Source organism: Branchiostoma floridae, chromosome 3 (assembly GCF_000003815.2).
Source record: "Branchiostoma floridae strain S238N-H82 chromosome 3, Bfl_VNyyK, whole genome shotgun sequence".
Lineage (NCBI taxonomy): Eukaryota > Metazoa > Chordata > Leptocardii > Amphioxiformes > Branchiostomatidae > Branchiostoma > Branchiostoma floridae.
The window spans coordinates 12,563,459-12,574,771 of NC_049981.1; the positions used below are offsets into that span (position 1 = coordinate 12,563,459).

Consider the following 11,313-nt stretch of genomic DNA (forward strand, 5'->3'; position numbering starts at 1 on the left):
CTGATAAACACTACAGTAGCAACATTTAACACTATGTGTATTGTTGATGTTTATATACCATGTTTCTACTATACAGCGAAATTATATTTTTTTCTGGTTAACATTATTATTTTCTTAATGTTTAAGAATAAAAAGCACAAAAATAACAGATCTATTCATAATATAAAGAGAAAGGCAAACAATTTTGAACAAGACAAAATGACTTGAGTTCAGTTGTGTTTTTTCATCATGTAAGGGTATTTCTGTTGTTATGACTAATATTTCTTGTCATCTGCCTATGAGTGCAACTCCACAACACTGACTAATGCACCTGAGACACAGTGTCAAGTGTTGTCCCCTGAAACAGAAATGGCACAGCCCAATATTGTTGCGCTTGCGCTTTGGATCATTGTGATCCAAGATGGCGGTGGCGACGTCGTGAAATTTGCAACTTTCCAACAAATTCACTCCTCTCTTCCACGCCATGGCCCAGAATCAAGAATCAACGCCAGAAGTCGAAACCATGGCTAGCATAGAAGGCTCAGAAGCGGAAAAATTGGAAGGAGCCGGAGCGAGTCCCGAAGAAGGGTCGGTAAAACTCGGCGGTGAATCGTGTGGTCTACCCGAAGATGACACTCAAAACACAGCTGATCCGAACTGTTTGCCCAAAGAGTCTGCTGACGCAACAGAAGAAGCTAAAGCTCTAAACCCACCGGACGCGTCTGAAGAAGGAAAGGACACTGAACCTTTACCAGAGGCTTCTATACAGCGGGAAAGTTCGGGAATCGACGCCATAATAGAAAATAGAGAAGAGTTATCCGATGCCTCTGCCGAAAGTGGCGGCAACGTTACGACAGAAGTAAGACAAGACCACAACAAAATGCAAGTCGACGACGACAACAACGGATTGAACAATGACTCAGAAACTGGGGAAAAGGTTAGCCCCGAATCCTGTATGCAAGTCGATCCAATCGCGGCCATACCAAGTACTTCTGATGGAAAAGGGGTGAAAGGGGAGGAACCACTAGGTGCGGAGGGTGGAGAGGTATCCCCCGGAAAACTGTCTGCAGCGCAATGTCTCTATCAAGTCAAGTGGATAAAGTGGAAGGGAAAGGACACCCCCATCGTGACGCAGAATGAGAATGGTCCGTGTCCGTTGCTGGCGCTCATGAATGTTCTGTTCATGACGTGGAAGGTGCAGTTACCCCCTGGAACAGAAGTGGTCACGTCCGATCAGCTCATGGATTATTTAGGTGAGACTGTCACTGAGAGGGTGTGTGGAGGGGGCAGACCATTAAGACTGGATGGGTAATTGATTGATGATGAAACTGCCACTAACAAGTACTGTAAATTCACTTACGTTTGTGGGAAATAAACCTCGCAGGTCTGTGAAAGTGGAGAGCTCACTGCATCTTTGCACTTCAAATAACAATACATGTCATGGTAGTTATAATATACACATGGGAAGATACTAGACAGAGTATTTTGCGTATGCTAACTAATAGATGGAATTAACTATTCAAGTACGTTCTTTGTGTCAAAATGGCAAATTACAAAAAAAGTGAGAAAATTTGAATATGTACAACTAGATAACTTGGTCCCCATATCATATTAATGAGTCATATCCCTTCTGGAGATATCCCTTCTGGAGATATAGAGTACATGTATGTGTTCATTCAAGGTCAATTTCGAAGTGAGAAGACGATGTGAATTGTGAAGTGTACCATACTATTGTAATCTGTGGGTTTAGGCATTTGTTCAACCTTCCTGACCACATAGATTTCAGACCATAGAAATATTTCAAGGAGATATGATTATGAGTTCTTATCACAATTTTCTTTACCGCTACATTTCTACAGGAGACTGTATACTCTCTAGTGCTCCGAAGAATTGCACAGAAGGCCAGCTGTTAAACTATGAGCAGAATTTCCACGATGCCATGTCCGTCTTCCACAAGCTTCAGACGGGGCTGGACGTCAATGTCAAGTTCACCGGAGTCCGACACTTCGAGTACACCCCTGAGTGTATAGTCTTCGATCTGTTAGGTAAGCATAAAATGTTCATTTTTTTATTGTATGCTGTTCTCTTAGGGATGTCCCTGTAGCTCAAGCTTATAGCCGCCTCACCTTTGAGCTTCCATGAGTTAGTAACTAGTAGTCCATGGTTCAAACCTGGGTTTGGCATCTCAGTTGGGGCTGCATCTGTCTTACGGAAGGGACGTAAAATCTCGACTTTTAAACACTTGAAGGGGGAGCAACCCTACCCTGTAGGATTTACTAAAAATATACCCTACTATGTGTCACTAGGTACAACAAGGGTCTGATTGAACAAAAAATACTGTTCCATTATAAAAATCACCTGTGCTGAATATGCTCTGTCAGGAAGGAAACTGCAATCTGGCAGAATTTTGGATTCTACCTGTAGAGTCATACTCTCTCTGTTGACAGAGACTCTAGTCAGGATGCTAGGATTGTGTTAAGGTGGTCTCCCATTTTTAAATCCTAAATGTCAAGTCAATTCATTAATCTAAACTGACTAAAGTCAAACTTGAAATGGAAAGTTCAGACTGTCTGGTAAGGGACTGTCTTTGAATTTACAGAATCTGATTCACATTTTTTGTCTACTGGCAGAATTGCTGATTCTGCAAGGTTACAATATCTACCCTGACATGCCCTCTAAAATGGGTGCAAGCTCACTGCAAAAAAAATCAATATGATTATGAAACCATTTCAAACATTTTGCAATTTTCAATACCTGCATTTACAGTAACTCATTTTGACTACTGCAAATGGTTTCATTCAAAGAATCCAAGATGCCACAAAAACGTCACTTTCCATTCTACTGCAAAATGAGTCCACCACAAAAGTAAATTTGCAAAGCTAACATTAATGATATTCCAGATGTTAGAAGTGCTTCATCTTTACCCCAGTGCAGTCTTAATAAATCAGATTACAAAAGGACTCATACCACATGATGTAGTGTAATTTATATGTATAAGGACATCCTTCGTTGAAGAATATCTATACTGGTTTCTTGCATGTACAATGTCTGTCTTAACTCAGTATTTCTCTATTTCATAGGGTATAGAGCAGATATTGCAGAACAGGCAGAATACCATTGCTTTATTGACCTAATTTCAAGCCATCAGAGCTTGTTTGAATTATTTATTACTGACATGTCAGATATCATCTAGCAATTATATTCCTATTGATAAACAGGCTTTTCTTTGCCTCTCCCTCTCAAAATGTTATATGAATAAAAATAAGATTTCCATTTTCAGATGGGGATAACTTATGTCATGACACAGTCCCTGGGAATTTGATTCTGAGACTTCTAAGTTGGCACCACATATTGAAAACTTGCTTTCCTTTATTGAATTATTATCATTATTTATAGCAGAGGGTTTGGTAATTCATGATCATGGCAAGAATTAGATTAGAAGGAGGACTTTTGATCATTGTTCCAATTTTCATGTACTAGTACTAGCATCAAATGATCTACATTTTGTACATGAATTTGCAGCCACAATGATAGGAAATTCATTTCAAATTTACAAATTATGGTTGTCTAATATGAGCGTTGGTTGATGAGATTTGATCAAGTTGAGAATGATTTTTGTACACATGTATATATATGGTGACCAGCCCCTCCAGGTTTGTCCTACCACTTACTACACTGTGTAATCAAACACTACAGAGTGTCTGCTACTTTACCCATAAGGCCGTAACCATGGTCCACCTGCCATTGACCATATTTGTTTCGGAGAAGAAAAGGAAACAACTGAACAAAATTTCCTTCCATGACGGTGATAAAATGTTAATTTTGTTGATTATGACCTCTTCTAGGAATAGTTCTATACCATGGCTGGCTAATCGACCCCCAGAACCTGGATATTGTGACTGCTGTGGGAAACTGTAGCTACAATCAGCTGGTGGAGAAGATCATCTCCAGCAAGTCAGCTCAGGACAGCGAGGTCGTGAGTCAAGGTCAGGCACAGAGCAATGTCATCCTAAAAGGGGAGAGGGAGGGTTTTAATAGTTCAGTCAAAATGTCTTAACTGCCAGGAGTCAGGCAATTGAAAGTAATTTTTTTTTTCAAATTTGAGCATGGTTTTGATTTATTTATTCGTTCAAAAAATGTGTGACATTTTATCAAGTAATGCTGTCCAGAATTATTATATAGGAAATATTCATGGTATAATGCTGAATGGGTGCTGCATTAATGCTAAACTGGTCTGGCATTTTTAGCATCAATGCCATTTGAGTCCAAATCCCACAACAATAGGCCAATTCCATGTAAAAATGAAAATAACAACATATAGAAGTAGATATTTGATGGACATGCAAGCAGTTTCTCATTGGTTGAATGGCTAATTGCCATGCTATCATTGGTAGAAGTACTAATTGTGATGAACTGTCAGGATTGGTCAATTCTGCATCAAAACTGCCCCAATATAATGCATCTACCGAAATCTATCTAAAATGGCCATGGACATGTTCCACCATTTCCCCCTGCAGGAATGATGGCGGAGGCGTACCTGGAGAGCACGGCCTCCCAGCTGACGTACCACGGCCTGGCGGAGCTGAGCGGCACGGTCAAGGAAGGGGAGTTCTGCGTCTTCTTCAGGAATAATCACTTCAGTACGATGTTCAAACACAAGGTAATAAGGACTGCAGTGATTTTAAGGCACTGCCTCTGAGGTATCGCCAAAAATTCTGCTACCCTCTGTATTTTAGTTGTCAACCTAACACTGTCTTTACCATAAGTTCTTTTTATTGTCAATAATGCTTAAGATTATTAACTTTAAGAAATGTATGGCCATCTGATAAATTCATTTTTTAATGTATTAAAGACTGTAACGATTATATCAATAAATTGTACTGTAATGGTTTTCAAAATGTTTGTTTTTTTGACTTCTCGAAAGCAAAAATGTGCTGTAATTTGTAAAACTTTCCTTGTTGCCATAACACAGTTGGACTAGCTTTCTTGTATCTATTTGTGTTTATGAACACGCCTCTTTTTTCAGAGTGAGCTCTTCCTACTGGTGACAGACCAGGGTTTCTTGGGAGAGCCCAACGTTGTGTGGGAGACACTTTCCAACGTAGAAGGTAATGATCTGTTATGCATAGCCTGGCCTATTCCATTTTGAAATATTTGGGCAGGAGGAATAATGTCTTTTTTCTTCCCCAACAAAGAAAGTAGCATCAAAAGAGGATCTAAGACAGTACATGTAATAACCAATTAACTTTTCATCATTGTGTGTACATCAATATGCGTATTGTATTTCAGTGAAGTGTAAATTGTGTGGACTTCTTTGGAATGAATTGTGAATACTGTGCATTCATTGAGTTTTGCTGTATTTTCATTTTGTTGTAGAATGAAAAAGGAGGTTTCTGCAGTAATCAAAATTTGAAGCAAACCTGTAGCAGAGTGTAATACATTGGAAACATATTCATGGTGGGTGCCATGAATTTGGGGTTTACCGTTAAGATGTCACGGAAAACCCAGAGGAGGTCATGCAACCATCCCAGAATTCCTTGCAAGACACATTCTACAATATACATTCCAGATGGCAAACTATGTATCCCAAACTTAATGTTGCCTTTGATCGATCACAAATGGTACAATTTGAAAGTTTGAGATTTCCTATAAATTTGAACCATTCTTTTTTTCAGGTGATTCTACCTTTGTGGACGCAGACTTCAGGACGACCGTACCAAACCACGGGGGGTCTCCACAAGTGCCTTTGAGTTCCCAACAGCAGATCGATCAGGTACTGAAAACTGTCGTGAGCTCATTGGGCGATTCCTTCCGTACACTCGCTAGGTATGCGCCGCTGCCTCCACAAAGCAAACAACAAATGGACCAGGTATTCCGCTCCTTGTTGCCATGGTTACCCACCAACCATCACCTCTATTATTATAGCTTCTATGGTATTGTTACGTGCATGAAGTGGAGATTGTAGAAAAGACAAGTTATTTAGCTTTAATAATCATGGGACTCTATACTAAAATTCTAACCCATTCTCATAACCCCAACCTAATTCCTTTGTCAAAAGTTAGAAAAACAAACATGTATGAATTAATACTAGAAATTTACTGACAGGCTTGTTAAACCTTTCTTTTTTGTTACATTTACAAAATTTGCCAGATTGGTCCGTTAAACCACAAGCAAACGGTTCCAAATTGAACATGAAATAGGGGTGGGGACAAAAAAGGACAAGTTGCTTATATTAAGTCCTGGTAGTGTTTCTAACCTAGAAGTTTACATGCCCCCCCTCCCCCTTGCAGGACTACCTGGTAGCACTGACCCTACAACAGGAGGCAGCCCAGGATGGAGAGCAGCAGCCCGCAGCCATGTCAGAGTGAGTAGGAATTACTGCCTTCCCTCCAAGTCATGTGTGACAAATCTTGTTCATCTCATGCCTCTAAACTGATGTGTATTGCTGAACATCAGTGATACGGGCTGTGAAATATGGATACAAATGGTGCTGAACACCATCCACACACAGTTGAACACATCTAATATGATCTATCCTTGGTGCTGAACACCATCCACACGCAGATGAACATGCCTGTTCTTGGTACTGAACACCATCTACACACAGGTGAACACATCTGTCTTTGCTGCTGAACACAATGAATACATAGGTGAACATGTCTGTCCCCGGTGTTGAACTCTATACACACTCATCCTTGTTGTTGAACACCACACACACATAGTTAAACACACCTGTCCCTGGTGCTAAACACTATCCACATATGTAAATGCCTGTCCCTGGTACTAAACACTCTCCACACACAGGTAAATATGCCTGTCCTTGGTGCTGAATGGTATCCATACACATGCAAACACTGTTCACACACCAGTTCAGCAATTTAGATTTTTACCCTTTTGTTGCAGTCTGGAGCTTGCCAAGAAGCTACAAGAAGAAGAAGATGCTAGAGCACAGCAGTTGTATGCTCAGCAGTTACAACAACAACAGCAGCAGCAGCAGCGACAACAACAACAACAACAACAAGCTGCCGGTGCTGCCCAGCCCCAACCCCTTCCCCCCCAGGCCCAGCCCATACCCGCCGGACAACCACCCAGGAAGAAAGAGGTAAGTTTTTACCTCAAAGAAAATAGAACAACTGGAGGGTGTAGTTAATTCTTCTATGTAGAGCCTTGCATGCAGCCAGTGCAATATACCTTGAGATGCTGCTAATTCGGACAGAGGCCACACCTATTTAACTGATTTAATTTGTTGGTTCTTGGATTTTTTTTTAAATTTCAAGAAACCTTTAACTGGCCATGAGAACTAGGTTTGTGCCTTGGTGCACTCAGTTTTACTTGGTGAATACAGTCATATTCAAGTTTACCTCCCTTCTCTATAGCTTTATTATGTCCTCTTTATATTTTCACGTATAGAAATCCGAGAAACAACAAATTAAATTAGTATGGCCAGAAGTTTCCATTTTTGTGGGTATAACTTCTAACCAGCTGTCAGCCAATCTGGTCATCAGCTTTACCTGAAGAAAATGTTAAGGCGATTCTCTGATTGGCTGACTGCTGGCTACAGGCTGCATCCACAAGTGGAAACCTCAGCCTGGTTTAGCAGAGCCTCCCTAAGGTCTGTTGTGTTGGTTGCAGGTGTGTAGGGGAAGGCATTTGAGGAAGGCATTTGTCAAATGAATGCAAAGTCCAAGGAATTAACTCTTACCTTGACCCTCTTAGTACCAAGGAAACCTATGGTACCAAATTTGTATTGTAATTAGGCAGCACCAAGTACATCAAGTTGTTAATGCTTCTATTTGATAATACATAGAGAGATTGATATAAAACAAAGGTTTCAAATTCATCAATTCATAATTGTTGTGCATGGATTATCCTAAGCCTAAGATATGGCTGATATAAGTGATAAGACAAGCCCCCCAAGTCATGTAAATCGGGTATCTCACTGAAGCTGCGGACGTTGGTGGCACTGCTAAGTCCTACATTGATTTGACTTACTAGTACTCTTGACTCTATAATGTGAATATCGTACAAAATGTTTGACTTAAAAGGCAACAAAACAAAGCGTAAAAACATTTTTTTAAATCATGAATGAGCTCACCGGTCAAATCACTTGGATGCAGTGATGCCACCAATATGCTGCAGGTTGGTTTGGCATTAATGCCGCACCGTTAAGTCATTAGTTCGACATATTTTGAAGTGATTGCGGCATCAATATTGCCCCCTCCCCCCAAACTCTTTCTGTCTCTCTCCCCCCCCCCCCCCTTCTGACCACTCTTGTGGCTGTACTATTCACTCCCCCCTCCAGGCACCGTCACAACCTAAACCTCCGACCCCCCCTCAACCATCTCAGCCGGTCTCCACAGGGGGGCAACCCCCTGCTGCACCCAAGAAGAAAGAGGTACGGCATGCCTGCATGCGTACATCAAGAAAAAATGGCTGCACACCCCTCCCCCTTTCTTGCTGTTGCAGAGTGCCTTTTGTAGGCGACCAACTCAAACTGGATCTTCTGTAGTTGTTGAGAATTGTTGTGCTATTTTTCTTTCAATGACTAGAAATTTACACACAGGGAAAACTTACAAACAAGAGTTCTCCATTTGGCACACACACGTTTGGCAACTATGATTTTTGCATGTAATTTCAGGTATAAAAATACTGGAGCCTCTTGGCCTTCAGTATGAAATTTTAGTCTAAGAGTAACTTTGCTCGGATTTTTTTTGCAGGCCTGTCTTCACTTGTTGCATGTCACATCTGCTTGTTTTCTCTCAACTTCATTATTACCTTTGTCCAAGGGCCCTTTCATGCTTTGTGCATATAGTCAAGTGCATATAAGTAGCTTATTGACAGTTTTTTTACTTAAAGTTTGCAGGAAATATTTTTTTCAATTTGACCTATCATTGTGAAGACTGTTTATCAATTTAAAAAAAAAAAAAAGATTTTTCGGCCAAGAACTTATGTCAATACTCATGCATACATGAGTGCACAAAGTGTGAATGGGTCTTGAGTAACTGTTGCTTTATACCTAGAGATAAGGGGCTATATAAGGCATTGCAATTAAAGGTGTTTAGCATGTGTTTATTGTGGGAAGAAGGAAAATAAGATTTTTGTATCCTATGATTAGTCAGTTTTTCAGGATCACATGGTGTGTTCTTGGGGATTATTCTATGTATGAAAAGTGGATTCACTACACTAATGAAAGGATCAAGCTTCATCTTTACCAGATAATTGGTCTAATGTGTACATTTGTATTCATTTGTGCCTTTTCTTCACTTGCAGGATAAATGTACGATTCTATGATGGCTGTGCTGCTGAAGAAAAAAAGCCCACCAGTAGTAGACCTGCCACCCCTATTTTGAACTCCAAATGCCCACGATAGGAAAAATCTCCAATACAAAAATTTGGGTGAACATTTTGTCTGTTTGTTGTAGACATTTTAAGACAAACTTTGATACCCCCAGATGGGTAATGGTGCAGTCCAACCGTAATAATCTGGAATGGCAGGTGAGGGCCATGGAATTTTGAAAGTAGGGGTGGATCAGGTGTAGTGGAGAAGATGGGAGGCTTTCAGATGACATACTCCACTCTTGCAAGACACATATTTGGGGAAAATGTGCATTCCAATCAGGAACAATGTGGTATGCAGATCATACAATGTACCAAACTGTGCCTCAGTCAAAAGGTTACTCCTGCAGTGCTGATATACTCCGTTAGGGGGAGCTTCAAACATGCAAGCTTGAAACACCATTTGTGAAAGAAATGTTTTGTACAATCCTAGATTTGTAGTTTTGAAGCAGTGCTAAACTATAGTGAAACTCACTTTCTGTTGCATTTCCAAACCCATTGTGGAAAAGAAATTTAGAAAGCCCATCTCTATTATAAGCCTACATAATTGTTGATACAGTGAAAATTGACAAAAATAATAAAATGTTTTTCTTCAAATATTGCTTATTGTCACATTTAACTGACAGTCAAGGACTAAGAATTATTAAAAAAAAATCTATGAAAAATTATTTAAAATGTTATTTTCAAGCTCTTCTTACCAAAGGCAACAACCCCATATGCTTCTAGCAACATGTCTAAAGTTTACATTGATTGTATGACAAGAATTTTATTTGTAGACCATTGCATGCATCAGTATAGCTTGTATAAAGCTAGTCTTTGTCTTTTTGATTTGAAAATGAGTAATATGTTTCATGTGTCTAAGTTATTAACAAGAAAGTCCAAATGTTTTCATTTTTTCTATTTTCTAATAGAAAAAAGGGTGAAGTTTCAAGTGTTCATGAAAGGAAGTATAGAAGGTGTGACTCACAGTGTAAGATCAAGCAGAGTTATCTCTAAGCTAGTACAGATTTCTTTTGTAATGATCATTTGATTTTTTTTACTTTGCGCACTGGTAGTTTTTTCTCAACCTTTAAAAAAAATTCAAAATTTAAACTGGGCACTACGCATATTGTTGCAGTACTGAAAATTTGAGATATGTTTTATTTTCAAATTTGGCAGTTTTTTTTTCATATTTGAGTAATGCATAGACTAGAATGAATAGATAATGCATTTAGGGTGATTGGGGCAACTTCACTATCAAAAGAGAACAATGCAATTTAGTTGAACTGTAGAGATGCTACATTTTGTACCTGCAAAGTCAGATCATTTTACTGTATTTTAATACATCATTCAAAACTTAATGAAATGGTAGTAGATGAAGTTTAATTCTGATTTCACTTTCTACAGCAATCACTACTGCTTCAGAAACTTTTCTGTCAAATTTCACCAATATTTATTATGGAAGATGTGGCAATATTAATCACAGCATTAAGTTGCCTCAAGATTATATAGAATATTCGAAATTTGCAATAGGATAAAGATACAGTGTTCAAATATCTTGTTCAGCTGTGAAATACGATGTCAGAATGTGCAAAGGCATTTTTCAACTTTTTTACAACATTTTTTTTCACCTCTGTGAAGTTAAAGCTAGCATGAAACAGTTTAGCAACAGGCTATTGCCTAAGAGGTTGTCTAGGTGTCCCCACAGCCCACGCCCTGCACTAAAAAACAACGCCCTGTCTCCAAATTTTATTCCAAAGCCTGTTAGGCAGTTTGCCATAAATCATAAATAATCATATACAATCTGAGGAAAAATTTTTTTTTAAAATGAGACATGTATCTTACTGCAGTAAAACTTTGTATAGTTTAGGGCAGTATTCACACCTTTTCTGAGCAAACATACTTGTTAAACAAATGTGTGAAACAAACGTTGTATGAAATGAACTTTCATTAAGTACGATTTTATGACAAAGAATCAGTTTGCCAGAGGGCTGTAAAAGTTAAAGATGGGTGGATACA

At 39.2% G+C, this 11,313-nt stretch overlaps 1 protein-coding gene across 3 annotated transcripts; it reads left to right on the forward strand.

Moving 5' to 3' along the window:
• The first annotated feature begins 147 nt into the window (after positions 1-147).
• Positions 148-11,112, forward strand: LOC118412240 (ubiquitin carboxyl-terminal hydrolase MINDY-1-like). 3 transcript variants are annotated; one of them, XM_035814961.1, is made up of 10 exons: positions 148-1,232; positions 1,839-2,024; positions 3,825-3,965; positions 4,497-4,639; positions 5,006-5,087; positions 5,655-5,848; positions 6,270-6,343; positions 6,883-7,081; positions 8,282-8,374; positions 9,250-11,112. In XM_035814961.1, exons 1-10 carry the CDS (start codon positions 464-466, stop codon positions 9,268-9,270), a joined length of 1,902 nt encoding a protein of 633 aa, XP_035670854.1. In that variant the 5' UTR covers positions 148-463; the 3' UTR covers positions 9,271-11,112. The 3 variants fall into 3 exon arrangements, with proteins under 3 accessions (XP_035670854.1, XP_035670855.1, XP_035670856.1); XM_035814963.1 differs by having other exon boundaries at positions 154-1,232; positions 5,655-5,752; XM_035814962.1 differs by lacking the exon at positions 8,282-8,374 and having other exon boundaries at positions 153-1,232.
• The last annotated feature ends 201 nt before the right edge of the window (positions 11,113-11,313 follow it).

Excerpts from the sequence above, each read along its gene's own strand:
- LOC118412240 (XM_035814961.1), top strand. The coding sequence starts at position 464 with ATGGCCCAGAATCAAGAATCAACGCCAGAAGTCGAAACCATGGCTAGC. Across the intron at positions 4,640-5,005 it reads GTACGATGTTCAAACACAAG|AGTGAGCTCTTCCTACTGGT; the intron begins GTAATAAGGACT and ends CTCTTTTTTCAG. Across the intron at positions 6,344-6,882 it reads CAGCCCGCAGCCATGTCAGA|TCTGGAGCTTGCCAAGAAGC; the intron begins GTGAGTAGGAAT and ends CTTTTGTTGCAG.